This window comes from Setaria italica, chromosome IX (assembly GCF_000263155.2).
Source record: "Setaria italica strain Yugu1 chromosome IX, Setaria_italica_v2.0, whole genome shotgun sequence".
Classification (NCBI taxonomy): Eukaryota; Viridiplantae; Streptophyta; class Magnoliopsida; order Poales; family Poaceae; genus Setaria; species Setaria italica.
The window spans coordinates 7029255-7047685 of record NC_028458.1 but is presented as its reverse complement, the minus strand read 5'-3'; the positions used below and the strand labels follow the sequence as shown (position 1 = coordinate 7047685).

At 46.4% G+C, this 18431-nt stretch overlaps 3 protein-coding genes and 1 long non-coding RNA gene across 5 annotated transcripts; 1 reads left to right on the top strand and 3 right to left on the bottom strand.

The window, feature by feature from the left end:
• Positions 1 to 432: 432 nt before the first annotated feature.
• Positions 433 to 7397, bottom strand: LOC101769354 (protein REVEILLE 6). The gene is made up of 2 exons (XM_022822926.1): positions 4882 to 7397; positions 433 to 3298 (listed from the first exon to the last, which is right to left on the bottom strand). Exons 1-2 carry the CDS (start codon positions 5382 to 5384, stop codon positions 3073 to 3075), a joined length of 729 nt encoding a protein of 242 aa, XP_022678661.1. The 5' UTR covers positions 5385 to 7397; the 3' UTR covers positions 433 to 3072.
• Positions 7398 to 7955: 558 nt separating this feature from the next.
• LOC101775786 (protein REVEILLE 8-like) lies at positions 7956 to 8797 on the bottom strand. Its single transcript, XM_004981903.3, has one exon. It carries the CDS (start codon positions 8579 to 8581, stop codon positions 8039 to 8041), a length of 543 nt encoding a protein of 180 aa, XP_004981960.1. The 5' UTR covers positions 8582 to 8797; the 3' UTR covers positions 7956 to 8038.
• Positions 8798 to 9919: 1122 nt separating this feature from the next.
• LOC101775110 (phytochrome a) lies at positions 9920 to 17018 on the bottom strand. 2 transcript variants are annotated; one of them, XM_004981901.2, is made up of 6 exons: positions 16728 to 17018; positions 12679 to 14812; positions 11614 to 12430; positions 11142 to 11438; positions 10782 to 11029; positions 9920 to 10209 (listed from the first exon to the last, which is right to left on the bottom strand). In XM_004981901.2, the coding sequence occupies exons 2-5, from the start codon at positions 14741 to 14743 to the stop codon at positions 10813 to 10815; spliced, it is 3396 nt and encodes a 1131-aa protein (XP_004981958.1). In that variant the 5' UTR covers positions 14744 to 14812; positions 16728 to 17018; the 3' UTR covers positions 9920 to 10209; positions 10782 to 10812. The 2 variants fall into 2 exon arrangements, with proteins under 2 accessions (XP_004981958.1, XP_004981959.1); XM_004981902.3 differs by having other exon boundaries at positions 12679 to 14807; positions 16728 to 16888.
• LOC111255893 lies at positions 14820 to 16345 on the top strand. Its single transcript, XR_002676038.1, has 2 exons — positions 14820 to 15652; positions 15842 to 16345. It is a non-coding gene; the product is annotated as an uncharacterized LOC111255893 (long non-coding RNA).
• Positions 17019 to 18431: the final 1413 nt, after the last annotated feature.

The window sequence follows — 18431 nt, the reverse complement described above, 5'->3', positions numbered from 1 at the left end:
AGAGAAGCTACAAACAACTCCACACGTGGAGCACTAAGGAGTCGAAGCCATTTTCTATCGAGAAGTTGGAGGAAAAAAATTAGCTCCTCCAGCTCCTCCACATTTTAAGAGGAGCCGTAGCCTTGCCAAAGGGGACGAGAGGAGCCGAAGCCTTGCCAAAGGGGACCATAGTGTCCATACTGCTAAATTCGTAGAAATTGTATCACCCAACCCAGATTTTCTCCAAGTGGGCCTGCAGTAAATTCCATCAACATTTTCTCTCGTGTCGTCCTTCTACCGTCGTCTCCCTCGCGTCCTCTCTCCCATCGCCTTTTTCTTTGCCCCTCTCCAATCCAATGCAAAACTTGTTAAAATCAGTTGCAATGGTGGTGGATTTCATCATGGAGCAACAGTCATAGGTTTGCACGCGCGGAGCATGCATGCTAGGGTCTACATGTAGGCGGCGAGGATGCGCGCCGGCAAGCGGGGCCGTAGGCAAGTTGCAGCAGCGTCCATCAGTGTGCTCGATGAAGAGGCCACGGCGGGGATGCGGCGAGGACGAGGTGAGCCCCGGCTATGCACGGGCGGTGCATCCCGTCCACTTTGTGCTAGCTATGATGACCAAGGGCGGCGAGTGCACGCAAGATGACACTGTGTCGATCCAGAGAGGCGGCAAGGCTATGCGAGCGGCGCAGGAGCAGCTATGCAGGGTCCCACGGAGCGCAGGTGGTGGCACGGCCATGGTGAGCTCAAGGGGGTGCCAGTCCATCTCTTCCCGATCTCACCTCCGTCGGTCAGCCATGAACAGGCGGCGGCGTGAGTTGCAAGTTGCGCGCGCGGGAGGATACGCCGCGATCGATGGTGCGACTCACGGCGGCCAGCACCAGACGAGCTCCTCGACCTCAACTTGGAGAGGACGGTGTCCGGGGCAATACCGGCTGGCCATGACAAGCACGTGGGTAGCTGCGGCGAGCGTGCAAAGTGCATCTTGGCCCTCTAAGTGGGTTTTGATGAACTAGTGATTTTATTGAGAAATTGATAGTCTCAAAACAAAAGAAATAAAAAGATGCAAGAAAGTACCCTGAATTTGTTGAATAACGGTGTTGGAGCTTAAGAGAAGTTCGTTTATCATTTTCTAATTTTGAATTTGAGTATAGGAACACCATACTATGAAGGGGGACGCGACTTGTTGACTTGAAGATGTCAGAGTGCTCATTTGAGATACTAACCACCTATGAGAGATACCTTAATCACACCCATGCACATGTAGTTTCTCACAGATTTTGCATTTGTCGGAAGTTCCGACTAGGTGTCAGAAGTTCCGGCAAGTGCCGGAAGTTCCCAGTAACTTCCGACAGAGGTTGCTCAGTGGATTTAATTGATCAGGTTCGGAAGTTCCAACCCGGTGTCAGAAGTTTCGACAATCACTTAACAACACAACAACGGCTAGTTTTTGGGGCTCGAGCATTTATAGCCCATCAGCCCCCTCTTCATTTGCTGCTAACCTAACACGAGACAAACACCTCCAAGAGCATTCAATACTCCTCCTCACTTCCTCCTTAAGCTAAATCTTTGAGAGTTTTGAGCTAGGGCTTGGGTGAGAGAAGGATTTGAGGTGTGTGACTCTAGCTTTGAGTGTGAGGTCAACCAAGTTCATCTCAAGAGCACTTGAAGCATCTTCGGTCTTCAATTCGTAGTTGTTACTCTTAAAGCTTGTTTCTAGACGGTTCGACATCGCCTGTTTGAGCGCCCTCTTGTTGTGGTGCTGGTGCGCCCGGAAAGTTTGTATTGCTCATCCTATTGGAGGATTCATAGTAAGTGTCTCAATCCTCCTTTGTGGTTGATTGAGAGAGGTAAAGAGTTAGTGAGGACCCGGCTCTTTGTGAGCTCCTCAATGGAGACGTAGCTTCCTTTGTGGGAGTGAACTTCGGTAAATAAATCATTTGTCTCGTGTGCTTGTTGTGTTATTTAAGTTCTTATTGACCTAGAGCTTGATTTGTGCCGATTTATATTCTTGTGAAGTTTCTCTCATAAAGATCACCTGCAATAGTCCCTATACTTTATTGCTGAACTTTTGATTCAAATAGATTCTGCTGAAACCTATTTAAATTTGAATTTCGTAGAATACTTTTTACTCCGTCGGAAGTTCCGCCCCTGTAACCGAAGTTCCGACGTATTTAATTCCGCTGCGAAGAATTTTCAGATGTTCAGATCGAGTCTATTCACCCCCCTCTAGACATCACACGATCCTTTCAGATCAGCAGCATCGGGGAGTGACCCGCAAATGCGGCGTTCTGACGAGGATAAAGGTTGGGAGCGAGCTCCCGATGAAGGGCCCCACAAATCGTGTTAGGAAGAAATCACTGCTCAACCCCTCGCGGCTTTGGCTGTGTCTTCGTGCCTCGAAGCGAGCGCCGACTCAATTTCTCTCTTAGAAACCGTTTCTCTCTCTTTCCTTAATAACTCTCTTACCACGTCACCGATTTGCTGACATAACGGCCTATTTAATGACTCCCTCTGTCCCACAAAGACCATTCGTTTAGAAAATTTTAGACAAGATAGTAGCAATGCTAAAAGTCCAAAGTACCCCTAATAACTCTTCTTAATCGGATGGATTACCAAGTAGAATTAATTATGCATGCATGTTTGCAGTAATTGTCAGACCTATTAGCCTTCCCTGTTTAGCGAGTATAACTCGGGCATTAATGGTGGGAGGAAATGATCGATTCGTTAATTGGATCACAAGATATTATGAGGGTTTTGTTGGATCCTAAAAGTTATATAAATAATTTTTATGGGATAAATTTTGAAGGCTAAACGAATGATTTTGTAAGATAAATTTTAAGTGTAAATGAACAATCTTTATGGAACGAAGGGAGTACGTGACTCGTAGGGTTTGGACCGCCGGTTGAACGGCATCGAGTTGTAGGCTTGTGAGCGGACAACAGCGAACGTCCCTTAAACAGTAATCGAATTGCGACAGCGATAGTACAGATAAGTTCAAAAAAAAAAAGACAGCCGTGGTACAGCTGCCCAGTGTTTTCAGGCCAACCCAGAATGAGTTTTTCTGCCGCCGGCCTGCACTGTTTTTTTTTAAAAAACTTGCGTGCTCTGGGGGTTCGATCTCACATGGCCGCCGTGATCTCCTTGAATGCGGCGGCTGCGATGCGATGCAATTATGCAAAGCCTCTCGCAGTCGGTGTCAGGTGGGGTACTTGGACTGGATGCTCTTTGCCTGCACGCTGCACCTGCATGTTGCAGGTTCAGGCTGAGCCCAACGGTCCTGTCCCACGCGCACAGCGTACTGGACCCCTGTTGACTGCATAATCCACAAGATGAGCATTTTCGTTGATCTAGATGCCATAGGTCTAAAAACACAATTAAGGGTAATTAAACAATGTGTTTATGAAGCGAGGAATGAGGTTAGTCGTGAGGTCTCTATTCCTGGGTGGAGCCGTTGAAGAGATTCTGGGGCACTTGGATCCCTAGCCGGACCTTGGTTTGCTTAGCTAGCAAGAAAATTAGCATTTGGTTTCTGATCAAGTTTTTCTTGGAGTCTGTGACGACAAACTTTTTGCTTGCTTCCGAGGGAGAGGGATTTGACGCGAGGCGAGGGTGGCCCAGGTACCAAGCGTGCCCTCTAATTTTTTTCTTTGCGCGATGAAGCGGAAAAGACAAAATCGCCAGTCCGGTTGGTAATTCCACTATAACTTGATAAGACAAAATCTTTTCTTAGAGAAAGCCAGTCCGGTTGGTAATTCCACTATAACTTGATAACTGTATGGAATAATTACCTCCTTATGAAACCCCTGTTGATGGATTCTGGTAAGCAAAAAGAAGACCTAAACACAACTCTAAAAGCTTCAGTTGCCTCCCTTCCCTCCGCCAATAGCTAGGCTAGCGCGCGCACTCTCTCTCTCCACCCTAACCCTTATAAGAAATGATACATGCCATCCCGATTAAAACATATAAAAGTCGTAGCATTCTCTGCATTACCTTGTCCTATCTTCTCGCGCTCAAGAATGAATATGTGATAGTATACTTTATACCCTAAATCTAGAATCTAATCTATCATGATGTGAATATGTGCTAGTATACTTTTTATCTGAAATCTATTATTTCATGACGTGAATATGTGTACTGAGTGGTTCGGCCTTTTCCTAAGAGCCCTCGAGTGAGGAGACATAGGTTTGGAATTAGAAAGAATATGTTATCTAACAAATAAACCAACCTAGCCACCTAGGAAGAACTGGGTGGCTTTTTTATTAAGAAAAAAATATGCAGCGGAAATTCAACTTGACAAAGGTGCACACATCTACGTCTTCAACCAACTAAAATAGGCTTAAGAAGTTTCTTAAAATATTTGTCTTAGTATAAGTGAGGATGGTTTTAGGCAAATGCTATGATGCACCCACTTAAAAATAATTTCATTTCAATTCAGTTTATAGTTGAAATGGAGAGATGGGGTGCGGAGCCGTGGAGTCATATGGTGGTATAATCTGGTTTTGATATCTGGTTTCTGTCGTGTTCGAATCGAGGAATAAAAATTTAAACTGATGGAATAATTGAGGGACAGGAAACATATTTTATCAATCTAAGGCAAATCATTTCTTTTTCAAATCCCAAATGTAAACGTATGCCCAATTCCTGTGCGAACTTATTCTCAAAAAGAAAAAAAATCCAATTTTGGCCCTTCAACTGCAGTAGGAGTTTGATTTTCAACCCACAGCTATAAAATTGGACATGGAGGACCATCTAACTGTTAAAACTGGGCAAATTTGGCCCTTTGGATGGTTCCAAGAGTGGTTTTGCATTTTGTAGAAGTTTAAAAAGATTAGATTTAATTTAAAAATTCATATTTCAAACTGGAAAAATATCCAATTGGTGCCAAAAATGACGAACCTGCACACCAGAGCGAAGTGCGGATCATCCGGAGACAGTGGAAGTTGAATCGTCTCGTCTGCCTGGCGGACGCCGGCGGCGGCGGCGCGGCGAGGGTGCGGCAGCGGCGCCACCGAGAGGCCGAGTTTCTGGGCCCTGAGGAAGTGCTTCTGGGCGTGGCTGCGGATTTGCGTGGACGTCTTGGTGGCCACGAAGGCCTCGATCCTCTTCCAGTCGCGGCCGAACAGCACCAGGGCGTGGAGGAACCGGTCGTGCTCTTCGGCGACCCACCTCTCCCGCGGCCTTGTGATGGTGTACGGCTTCCGGGGCTTCTTCCCGGCCATCCCGATTGACTTCGCCGGCGCTGCCATCATCATCGTATATATATCTCTCTCGCTTTCACTCTGTCTGTCTCTCTTCCTGATCGAGCAGCAGAAGAAGCAGAGGTAGAACCCCGTAGGAGGTGAGAGCTGAGTCTTCAGAGTTCTCGAGTTGGCGCCGGTGTTCAGTGTGTGCGTGAACATATATAGGGATCGAAGCCGCGCTCATGAGCGAACATGGGATGCAGAAAACGTGTGGCCGATTCAGCGCATGTGCTCGCCGTGCGTGGGGGATTACGCGGGTGCGAATTGCGCGCGTGTTAGGCAGGCGCTGGCCGGCACTGCGAGGGGAGCTCAAGCGCTGTTGCGAACCTGCGATGCCGTGGGGTATTAGGCCGATTTGGGAAGTAGAGTTCGGTGAAAGACGCAGCATTTCGAGCTTCTTTGATGCATCTGCTTGCCGTACTTCCATGTGTTGCAGGTATAGATCGTGATGGATGTGCCCCGCCATGAGGAACTCGTTCAAGGTTCTGCCACCATTCTCATTCGCCTGTACGGCTGTACAAAGTAGCAAGTCGATCTTACATCTTTTTTTTTAACGAATGATAAATGAACATATGTAAAGGGAATACACATACACCGATACACTATATCGTTGTGCATTTGTGTTAGTCGGCATATAATTCTATGTTACTCCCTCCGTCCCAAATTTGAAAAGTCTAGATGTTTTATCGTTTTAGCTTTTTTAATTTATAAACTTTTATTATACACTTAGATATACCCTATGTCTAGATGTATAATAATACTTATGCATTTAAAAAGTCAAAACGACTTATAGTTTGGAACGGAGGGAGTACTAGTTTGAATTTTCTATGTCAATCCTCTTGAAACACGCTACAAAGATCATAGAGATCCGAACGTCATTGCAATGGACCTTTATCATCGTTTCTTTAAAAATTACTCACCTCCATCATTATAAAAAAATAGTCTTCCTCCTAATTCTAAATATAAATTAATTAGCTTTGCAATCTAAAACCCTAATCTTCATCTAAATTACCCACCTATGTTATTATAGAAAATAATTTTTAAATAAGCTCTAAATTTGCATTGACTTACCACATCCTTCATTATTAAAAATAAATTAAACTAACCTAAATATGCATCTAAACTACCTGCCTCTGTGATTAAAAAATACCCCAAATTACTATGTGTCTGTGCTTCTAAATTACTGCACACTTTTATGTTATTGTTGATATAAAAAGTTTACTTAGCGTATACATATGCATGATGTGTGTCACCATAAAAAACACATATATGTTATACCTGTATGTAAAAAGGGTTGAGCATACCTATTTCCTTATTAAACGCATAGCTCAAACTAAGGTTTCAACTAAAAGACGTCAAACACACATGGAGATTGTTGCAGAACAAAAAAAAATCATATGAATGAGAATAGAAAATCACAAAGCGATTGGTAATCAATGTATATCACAACCCAATAATGCTAAGAAAATATTGATGATTATTGTGTTAGAACTTAGAATATGAACTGATAAGAAAAGACGTGTTAAATAAGCAATTTTGAATAACATGAGTTGATGAACTAGTAACATTTAATTTCCATGAAAGTACCAATTTAGTTTCAGTCATTGATTAAAGAGTATAGGTAAGAGTACTAGAAAACATATAGAGAGCGTAACACGCCCGGATTGAAAAGTATGCTTGAGTGGGCTTAAACACTAAAAATTCATAAAAATATTTACGCTTTCATTATTGTCGTTTTGGGTCAGATATGAGATTTGCTTCTTTATACTCTACCATTTAGTATAGTTTTTTTTTGAAACACCACTTGGTACATATCATCTGTACGTGAAAACAAACATTATCCGATTGTTGTTTTGAATAAGGGTATGATATGATATTTCAGTGATAACCTCAATGAATGTAAATTTCCATACGACAAACCATGAGATGTTTATAAGAAGCCCCATGTGTTGGAGTAGAGCCAATTTTTCATGAACTTATAAATATCTTAAAATTGCTAGCTTTGTACACGTTACAAAATGTGTTAATAATAAGCACAACCATACCTGCACTACTGGGGAAAGCGGCTTCAGTCCCCTTTAGTACCGGTATTGCTACCGCCTTTAGTACCGGATCAAATAATTGGTACTAAAGGATATTAAAAAAATAAAAAAATACCGCAGCCCTCCGCTGTCGTCCTCCCGCCGCCGCCCTCCGCCGCCGCCGCCCACCCGCCGCCGTCCACCGCCCCGCCGCCACCCACCACCCCGCCGCCGTCCGCCACCCACCCGTCGCCCCGCCGCCGCTGTCCGCCACCCCACTGCCGCCCTCCCGCTGCAGTTGTCCGTCGCCGCCGCCCTCCCACCGCCGCCCACCCGCCACCCCGCCATCGCTCCTTGCCCGGCCCCGCCGACCTCCCTCCCGCCGCTGGACAGATAGAGAGAGGGCAGAGAGACGGGAGCGACTGCCGGACAGATAGAGAGAGGATAGAGAGATGGGAGCGGGTGGGGAGATAGAGAGATGGGAATGGGTGGGGAGATGGATAAGGCGTGGGGCGATAGGGTATGGGAGTTCCTTTAGTACCGGTTGGTAACTCCAATCAGTACTAAAGGTCACCAATTAGTACCCGATACTAATGTGCCTGAGGACCTTCAGCACTGGGTGGAGGTTCCGCCCGGTACTAGTAGTCACCCATTAGTACCGGGTGGAGCTCCCAACCAGTACTAAAATGGGTCACGGGGGACTTCTAAAGAAAGAACTAGCCGTCGGTACTAATACTCACATTAGTACAGGGTAAAAAAACCAACCGGTATTAAGGGTAATGAGTGTCCCGTTCACACGTCCCAAAGAGACAGGTTTTCTTCGAGGTTTCCTAGGACCCGCAAGATGGTGTCCACAATGACAGGGTCCGCGCCGACCAGCCTCTGCAGCTGTGTCTCGACCGGCTGCGGCGCGTCAGAGCCGAAGATGTCGCCAACGAACCTGTACACCTGAGCGAAGTACAGTTCATCCGGAGACAACGGGAGCTGAATCAGCGTCTCGTCGCTTCGCGCCATGGCGTCGCCAGGAAACCACGCCGGCGGGCAGCTGACGGGTGGCTGAGCAAGGACCGCGGCGAGGCGAGGGTGCGGCGGCGGCGGCGTGATGCCAAGCTTCTGCGCCTTGAGGAAGTGCTTCTGGGCGTGGCTGCGTATCTGCGTGGAGGTCTTGGTGGCGACGAAGGCCTCAATCCTCTTCCAATCGCGGCCGAACAGCACCAAGGCGTGGAGGAACCGGTCGTGCTCGTCGGCGGCCCACCTCTCCCGCGGCCTGGTGATGGTGTACGGCTTCCGGGTCTTCTTCCCCGCCATCACAATCGACCTCGCCGCCGCTGGCATGATCGTCTTTCTTATCTCTCTCTCTCTGTCTCGATCTGCGTCCGTGTGTCTCTGTTTCGCTCTTCCTCTCCCCCCGAGCAGCAGCACAGGATGAGGGGATGATGCTTGAGAGCTCTTGGCTTGGTGCCAGTAGCGTTCGGCATGCGCAAAGATTTATAGGGATCGGAGCCGCCGCGTTCACGAGCGGACATCGGAGGGAGCAAACGTGTGGGCAATGCAGCGCATGTGCTCGGCGTGCGTGTGGTGTGAATTCCGCGCGTGTTAGGCCTGCGCCGGCCGGCCAGCCTCTCTTCGTCGGGAGCTCAGGTCGCTGTCATGGTGCCATTCCGGTGGTGTTTAGGCCGATCTTGGACGTCGAGTTAGGTTACAGAGCCACCATTTTGGGCTTCTTTGATCGACTCCCTTGCAAGAAGGTTCCATGTCCCCATGTGTTTCAGGCACAAATCGTGCTTCAAAATCTCTCCCACCTAGATATGAACTCCTTGCCTCCTTGGAAGCTGGTTATATGCACCGGATAACGGATTGTATTTGATGCAGGTTCAGATTGCTTCTGCTGATGCAGCCAGTTTTGGTCACTTGCTTCACTCCGGTGCTGCGTCCAAAACCGCGCCACGTGGGCGGGATCTCTAAAAAAGAACCTGTCGACCTCAGTCCACCATGAGGTAGGCAGCCTTCTACCGTCAGATCGAAGCCGTGCGACCCGGATCGAGTTCAATAAGATCTGCGCCCGCCGCCGCTTATCCGCAACGGGACCTCTTCATGGGCGACGATGGCGGCTGCGGTGGTCACCCCGAGCCCGCCTCGATGACCCGCCGCCGGAGCGACGTCACCGTGGCCGGCAATAGCGGCTGCGGTTTTCGCCGTCACGGAGCCCCGTCACCGGAATGCTAAGGAGGTGGGACCGTGGGAGACGAGATCCTCCGAAGGAGGCGCCAGGGCATGGAGCCGGCGGATGGACCAAGGCCGCCCGCCACCGCTGGCGACTCCGAGAGTCTTCGAGCTCTGGCTCCGGTCCGCGCGTTTGGTACGGAGGTCCTGCCCCTTGGCTAGTTACTTTCGATTTGTTAAGTGTCGTGCTCGCACCTGTAGTTGCAGGTTGCAGCCTATGCTGGTGTGGTTTCAGAGAACAGTTGCTTCTCGACAATAATACGGTTACACATCTGAACTTCTGAACACATTTCATGCGCAACATGAACCTTGAAGAAACATTTCTGCGCAATCTGAAATTTGAACATTTCTATGAGAACCATCTGATCTGGCAGCAATGTGGTACGTCAACTTACACAGTTACACCACACCAAGTACACTGTACCAGCACAAGCACGGCGCATGGGCTGATAAGCAGAAAGAGGACACCTATCTGCAGCTAAATTTGACACTTTATTCATGTTAACTTGAACTTGAAACTTACACGGTAGGAATTTTTCGCTGCTGAAAGAAAACCTACACGGTTGGATAACATGTAGAAACATGGCAGAAGTACAGAACCTTCTATGCCCGTACAACATTTTTTTCCCCTGACAAACAACCATACAAGTCAATCTTATTTATGCATTCAGTGGCTCTACAGGCTGCAGCATTCCCATCTCCACGAACTACCTGGCTTTCCGAATGAACTCAAAAGAGACCTGGCATCAAGAACAGAAATAAAATTCTTTAGCAAAAGGTTTGCGTTGGTTACTACTGGAAACTGGAAATTGCTTAAAGAAAAGCACATGAAACAAAATACATATCAATATAGATGAACCCATCAATCAGAATCAGGCACAATTGTTATCCTCTGATGTATTAATTTTCCCTGAATATGCAGTAGATCCATCCATCTTTACCTCTTCATACTGAAACAGCATGGGTATATTATTCATTTATCATATAGGCGTAGTTTTTATTTTAGGAAATATTATTCATTCGTCGTGTAGTGATAGTAGGATATTTGGGAAATAGTAGAATATTTCATCCTTAGCTAAGCAATTCAAGGTTACATTCTCGTGGCAAGTATCAGCCACAGAACACCCTTTAGGGCTTGTTCGGTTTGATGTGGATCGAAGATGATTGAGATTTGAGAGGGATTAACTGAACAAACCCTTAGTGTGGGTGTAACAGAGTAAAAATCAAGAAAGTAAGAAGCTACACAGCCAGCAGTTGAGTGAAAGCAAACACAGCAGATAAACTAAGCCCGTTTACAAACTAGTGAACATACCATTTGATAACCACTCGTTGCAGTGTTGGCTTCATTGTCCAGGGGCGGTAGGGGCAGAGGCAAGTTCAGCGGTAAGGATGAATGTTGACATGCCAGCTTCCCTCATGTGACGAATATCACCATTCATGAGCCTCAGAAGGTTTCTAGAAACAAGAAGGCTCAAGCCCTCTTCTGATTGTTCCTTATTCTCCTCCTCATACATTTGTGATATTATTTCTGCTGGGACTCCTGTTCCCTGCTGCTTTATCCTGAAAATCCATAAACACAAGAGTAATTTTACTTTAAGCATTCATGCTTCAGAAATTAATTATCAGCAACAAGTCAATGCATAAAAAATTGAGCGGCCAGGGCCAGTGGTACCTTAGCTCCAGGTCTATGAGATGGAGATTTTCTCCAATGCTGTTCTTAGTCAGTTTGGAAGAGATATCAACAGAACCTCCAGCAGGAGAGAACTTCACTGAAACAAATAGGAAGTCAGAGAGGATCTGCTGGAGCCGAATACCATCGCCGTACACTTTTTGCTTCATGAATCTCTCTGGCAGATTGCAAGAAACTCTGATCCCTTTACCCTGGCAACCTATCAGTACTTGACTGACTGCAGCCACCACCACATCTTGCAACACAAATTCAGCCATATCCAAATCCAAACTACTTGACCTGTGGGCACAATGATAGAGAAATATTGAGTTTATAGTAACTCATATGATTGTAAGCTTCAGTATTTAGAGAAAATAAATCATAGAGTGACACCATTAACCTACTGTCAGAAAACTGACAACTAATAAATGTAGAGGAAATTACAAGAACCTAGTAGAACAGTTTAGAAGTTTACTTGTCAGTTATGTTATCTTGATCCAAGTCGGTAAGTATCTTGTTTAGCTGGTGATGACAACTATCCGCGACATGGACCTGCCTCATCTGCTCTTCATTCAGACCTGTGCTCTTGAGCGCTTCCCTAGAATAAAGCATACCTGAGAGAGGTTTGTTTATGGCATGTCGCATGTACGAGAAAGCCTTCAACCTCCTTACTGCTGTCTGCTCCGAGGCTTGCTGCACATGTAGTGCATGCTGCAGCTCATCACTAGGAACATGAATGAAACAGAACACTCCGGTGACAACACCATCTGCATTTACTTTTCTGTTCACTGAAAGAAGACACTCAATGTACTTCCCATTCCGGTCAAAGAAGCCAAATGGAGCCTTTTCTGCCTCGTCACCGGCTAATGCACTGTTGATGATGATGCAGAGATGCACAAATGCGTCTTTGTTCTTCAAAAGGCATGAAGCATTGCTGCTATCAAAAACCTCACCAAGGAGCATCTTATCAATCACATCATCTCTGTGCCACCCAGTAAGCTTGGTCATGGCTGCATTCCACTCAGAGCACCACCCAAATTGGTCAGCACCAAATATGGGAGGAATGAGTGGGTTCGGGTTGTGAACGATTGCCTTGTAGTCCCCTTCAACACGAGTGAATTTATCCATGACCAACTTATGAACAGTCATATCTTGGGCTACAAAGCACACCCCAACAACGTGGTCATGAAGGTCACGACTGGCACAAGCATTTACAACCAAGATAACAGGGCCATCATCCCTCTTGGAGCCATGTGTTTTCAACTCAAACCGAACCTCCTTCTCTTCTCTGCCTGCTCAATTGATGAAATACTTAGAAGTTAATACATAATAGTAATAAATTATTTAGTTCTTTTGTGAGGGTTGACTACTAATTGTAAGAATTGATGATCAAATGTAGCAGATAAAAAATTAGGTGCTTAAGACCCTAGTGTTTTTGTGTGTGTCTGTGGGGTGGGGGTCGATAAATAATGTTGTCAGATAAGAATAAAAACTAAAAATAGTAGAAATATACCAAAGCAACTAGAATGAATCCACTCACCCTGTAGAGCTAAGTATAGCATCCTCTGAACAGTTGATACAGAAGAATCCTCCACAAGTGTAAGTATGTGTCTTCCTATAGCCTCATCAACTCTCAATCCCGTCAATTCTGCTACCTTTTGATTCCATCCATTGACCAATCCATTGCCATCTACTGCCAAGATCGGAACAGTTGCTGTTTCCATTAGGCGAACCATTTCACTTGTCACTGCCTGCAATTCAGCAAGCCCATCAAGTTTGAGGTCACCAATCTGGTTATCTAAAACAGATGTCCGGGCCGGCTTCATGGCATCAGTCAGTGTACCTCTAAGTATAAGTTGCAATGAGTGAATAGCATCCATCTCATAGTCATTCCATGGCAAACTCTTCATCTTGACAACCTCAAGGAATGCCTTGAAGGACAACCTTGGGTGCATCCTTCTGTTGTCGTCCTTATCAGATGGATCATGCTTTGCACCTCCCCATTTGATTTCAGCAGCTGTATGTGACCTGAACCAGAAAAGAACATCCTTGGAAGTTATCTTAGCCACTGCCATTCCACAAATCATGTCACCAAGGGAGGCAGCTCCTGGATATCCAGCATCCTGGAGGCTGTCAGTACTCAAGCCAGTGGAATCCCTATGAACTTCTGAAAGCCAGAAAGCAATATCACGTATCTGAGACTCAGTTGGAGCCGTTTGGAGGCGCCATACTTTGTCCCCATACAAAAGAGCAGCACCATCACATCTAACTAGGTCCATGATATTTGGACTCCCAGATATGATACTCAAGGGAGATGCTTCCCTGAATAGCATGTCAGAGAGCATTGTTTGCATTCGTAGAATGCTTTTCTCTCGTATCTGCTTCTCTAATTCAAACTCCTTGTTGACATGGACAGCAAACACTTGTGCTAAGAATTCACAAGCATAGCGCAGTGGAAACGGGACATATCTGGGGCTCTCATGGTGGCAAACAATGAGACCCCACAGCCTCTTCTTCTTCTGCTGCTGTGGTGGTTGCTCAGGCTCGGGTTCATCATCTTCTTCATTTTCATTGACCACAACAGCCATGACAAGGGATGCAATTGAGTTCATGTTCTCCATATACTGAAGGTGACAACTGTGTGGTGCTCTAAGAGTTGAACCACACAAGCTAATATCAATGGAGAGTGCCTCGTCTTCAATAATCTTCACAGATCTTGCACGACAATCACAGATCATTCGTACTTTGTTCTTCATGAAAAGAAACCTGGCAGCTTGAGGGATATCAGTGGCCGGATAGTGAAGGCCAAGATAAGGCTCAATACCAGGTTTTGTGATCTCGGCAAAGACCTCCCCATGCTCATCTTCGTGGAACTTGTAAGCCATAACCCTGTCGTAACCTGTAAGGTCAAAGACTTCCTTAACCACAGTATTGCATAAGGCCTCCATGCTCCCACCTGGTAGTGACTGGATCTTGGAGATTGCCTTAGCAGCAAGCTTGTAAGACTGCAAAGCCCCAGCAGCAGTGGCAGGAAATTCTGTAGGTTTCACAGGCTCAAAATCCACCACCAGACAACCAGTTGCCCTATGAACAATGGCATAGAATGGCTTGCCTGAGGTCTTGCATTGAACTAGAATAGGATTCAGCAAAGAAACGTCAGCAAATCCTAGTGCCTTCTGCAGTGCTGTGGCACCAGGGTCAGTGAAAAGGGAGCGCACATTGGTGCCAATTCCTAACTTTGGGGGACCATCAACATTAGGCACGGCATGGCTGACTGTTGTAAGCATTTCTGGAGCATTCTCACTGAATGCAATGACCCGGAAGCTCTTCTCATCAAGGGCCAACAAGCAACCAAATGGTTGGATTAGCTTTCCTCTCTGAATGTGCTGCAAGTAGGCTATGACCTTCTCTGAACGCCCTTGCTGCTCAGGTGGAGCAGTCCGCTGCGCTTCAACCAACTTGGAGTAATCAAAGGAATCACCAGATTCTTCATACTCAGCATTCAGTTCAGCATCAAGGGTTGTTTGTGCTAATATCCTCGCTCGGGAGCTCTGGCGAGTCCTGCTGGATGAAGTGGAAGACTGAGTAGGCCTCGAGGAAGACATTTTCTGTCTCGATCTCAAGCTCTTGGACCACTCAAAGGGTCTTATCCACTGGATATCACTCCGCCTGAACTGGTCAATGGGTAACGGAGAGCATAAATCAGTAAAATAGAAAGTTACAGCACCCCCAGTTAGATGCCAAATGAAAGATTTTATTAATGTACTACAACATATTTAATGACTCAAAGCACAAGACAAGTCCCTGTTGCAGAGTAGATCATGAAAGGGATTTTTCTTTTCTGTTTTCCAGGCCTTGATAAAATATATTAAAAAAATGCAATTTTACATGTTTGTAGACTGCCTAAAGATGGATCACAAAAGTAGATCTTTCAGATAAATATTTAATCTTCCGATCAGTGTGCCATATTTTCATTCACCCCCAAAAAGTACTGTTTAGCTAGGAAAAGAATCCTAAGCTGATCCATGCTGTACTTTTAATCAAGAAATGATAAAATCAAGGGCATCATGGATTTACCCTTTGGGCTATTGAACAGAACCAGTGCTGTACTGCTGTTAGAGCATCCGCAACTGTTGCTAGCTCTTATATGCCAACTCATCTAACAGATAGCACTGAAGTCTACTTTAGCTATGGTCAACATAATATAAGAGAAACAAATGGCCAGAGTTTAGTTTTGGTGATCACATAGGGTCAAGCTTCGCCTTATATTCTGAAATGAATGGAATATTAAAGTGTCACTCTTCTCAAGAAAATGAAAGCGCATATATCATTTGGACATGTAAAGTAAGGCTCTTCTGTTTTAGTATAATAATATGTTTGTACTATTTTCAGCAAATGGATCAGAGAGATCATAAAGCAATATAGCTTAGTTTCTCAAACTGGGGATTGGGGTAACCAAATTTTGGAGGAAATGGACTTGGACAAAGGATGGCTAACACTTCGTTTATGCAAAGGTGAACTAAAACTATCTGAAATTTCCAGTAGTATGCTTTTATAAAGCAAGATTTCATTTTGTATTCCACCCCACCCACCCCACCCCAACAGATGGGGGTCTTCAAGTTTTCGCTTCAGTGACATGAGAAAAACTCCAGTTTTTGTAAAACGCGGCACAGTTCAATAAACGATGTTCACAAACATTTCAGGAAAACACCTACAGCTACATGGAGAACCTAATCGAAAGTAGGATAACAGTGGTAACAAACATCAGAAGGCATCAGCCACAAACAACCAAGGAATGCAGATCAGCGGATCCCCATTTCCTGTACTCCCCATGATCAAGAGATTGCAGCGGTGCTGACGTGCTGTTTAGCCGTAACCTTTCCCCCGTCCTTTTTGTTCCTATCCTCTTCCGTGCATCGAGTCTTTCATGTCGGGAATAATTTGCTGACACGGACATGGCACGTGGACAGTGCCGACTGCCGAGAACGCAAGAACCACCGGGCCACTGGAAAAAGCCACGAGATGGACTTGCAGCTCCCCTTCTCCTGCCGCTCACGATACCAGATCAGCTTAACAGCGACAAGACACTATCCTTTCGCTAGTCGTCAAGAACCCCAGAAGATAAAGGATGTTCCTGTTTTTTTTAAACAAAAAGGTGTATGAACAAATTCCAGAAAAGGGGTTCTCGGGATACTCCTCTTCCATTATCTAAAAAACTAGCATACTAAATTTGCTAATCGCAGCCACCAAACATGTTTATGATATCAAGGCTAACCAGAAACACAGAGGAACCACACTTCTGCAGCTCGGCTGCTCCTGCTTTTCTCCATCCCCCCTAATCCAACAAACTACCAGTCAATCCTTCCGACGATTGAACAAGCTCTCTCCCGCTGATTCGTTCGTCCACAGAAGCTAACATCATACCCCCCAAACAGGAGCAAGAGAGACGCGGCGGAGGATCAAGTAAGCAACGCAGCCCAAGAGCCCCATCGCAACGCAATCCGCGTCCAAGAACATGAACAGACGATGATTAAAGCTGCGCAACAGGGGAGGGAAGAGAGGAGAGGAGCGGAGAGGAGGGGAGCTGACCTACGGGTCGGTGGTGGCGGAGGAGCGCGAGCGGAGTGAGCCCTGGAGCTGGAGGCCGACGCTCATCCCCCGGCGACTCTCGCTCGGCGAGCAAGTACGCATAATATAGCGGGTGGGGGAGCGTGGCGTGGGGGCCCTGCGACACTCGACGACGGGGGTGTGGGGCGCGCGCCGACCCGGCGCCCATGCCCGGCGCGGATGGGAGCGCAGCGGTAGGTGTCGAGCGCTGGTTCGAGCCCGCGCTTTGTTTACCCGGTTTAGTAAGGCGGTCAGCCTCCGCCCCATGGCCTCGACTGCCGAACTCACCTGCACTGCTTTTTTCCTAACGCGACGACGACGTGCATGTTGCTACTCGACGCGAGTTTTCTTCTCCAATTTGTAGTATGCTACGGAGTACAGTGCTGATGATTTGGGCAATCTAGGCATCACTTTAATTAACAACTTGTAGCGTCGTTGCCTCGTTGGTACTGAGAACTTCGATGAGCGCACGCAGTTCTCTTACGTATTCTCTCCTGTATATTCAAAAAAATACTCAGCATGGTACGGACGGACGTGCAGCACGGCCGTTAAATTCAGGACAGATGATTACCCGGTTTAGTAAGCGGTCAGCCTCCGCCCCATGGCCTCGTCTGCCGAACTCACCTGCTGCACTGCTTTTTTCCTAACGCGACGACGACGTGCATGTTGCTACTCGACGCGAGTTTTCTTCTCCAATTTGTACTCTGCAGGTGTTGGGCAATCTTTTTTCTTTTGCGAAAAATGATGTGGGCAATCTAGGCACCCCGTAAACAACTCCTAGCGTTGTTGGTACTAGTACTGAAAAGGTTTTTTCTAATGCAACATGGTAATGGACTGGAACGTACGGACGTGCAGCACGGCCGTGTATTCAGGACGGATGGTTAACGGATCGGTGAGGTTAGGGTTAAGAGGGAGATTAGCCTGCTCGTGATCTCCTCATCAGCTGGCAAGTTTGCAGCGCTGGAGCTGACGCTGACAGGGCGCAGGGGAGGAAATCGTCGAGCTGACCGCAAGCAAAGCTGCGGCAGCCATTTCCTCGTCGGCTCGTGTTTTCTCGGAGAGCATCTCCGGCATACGAGGTACGAGGTACTAAATAGTATCACATCGAATATCCAGATGCTAATTAGCGGAACTATAAACTAATTATAAAACTAATTGCAGAACCCTGCGCTAATTCGCGAGATGAATTTATTAAACCTAATTAATCTATCATTAGCAAATGGTTATTGTAGCACCACATTATCAAATCATGAACTAATTAAGCTTAATAGATTCGTCTTGCGAATTACACTCTATCTATTCAATTAATTTTTTAATTAGCCTATATTTAATACTCCTAATTAGCATCAAACATCGACGGGTGTTAGGAGCCCTTTATTGGATTGCTATCCTAAAAATTATCAAAAACTTAAAAAACTGTTTCAACAGGTCCTAAATTTTTTTAGGCTATCTCCCTCCTTGATCCAAATATATCAAATCCAAAGAGTGGATTGCTAAATTTCTTCGTTCACCCGGAGGAGCCAACTGCCACTTGGTGAAAACTTCCACCGGCTATGCGTCTCCCGCCGATCCGCATCTCCAACGTCGGCTGGGGACGGTGTCCGTGGGAGTGCGGCGGGCCGGCACGGGGAAGGGAGCAACGGCGGGATTTGAGCTCGATTTGGTTGGGCTGCCGGAGGAGTCCCG

Coding starts and splice junctions, on each gene's coding strand:
- LOC101769354 (XM_022822926.1), bottom strand. CDS start 5,384: ATGTTCACGCACACACTGAACACCGGCGCCAACTCGAGAACTCTGAAG. Junction 3,299..4,881: donor CACTTCGCTCTGGTGTGCAG/GTTCGTCATTTT, acceptor TGGATTATGCAG/TCAACAGGGGTCCAGTACGC.
- LOC101775786 (XM_004981903.3), bottom strand. CDS start 8,581: ATGCCAGCGGCGGCGAGGTCGATTGTGATGGCGGGGAAGAAGACCCGG.
- LOC101775110 (XM_004981901.2), bottom strand. CDS start 14,743: ATGTCTTCCTCGAGGCCTACTCAGTCTTCCACTTCATCCAGCAGGACT. Junction 12,431..12,678: donor GCTATACTTAGCTCTACAGG/GTGAGTGGATTC, acceptor TCAATTGAGCAG/GCAGAGAAGAGAAGGAGGTT. Junction 11,030..11,141: donor CTCATAGACCTGGAGCTAAG/GTACCACTGGCC, acceptor ATGGATTTTCAG/GATAAAGCAGCAGGGAACAG.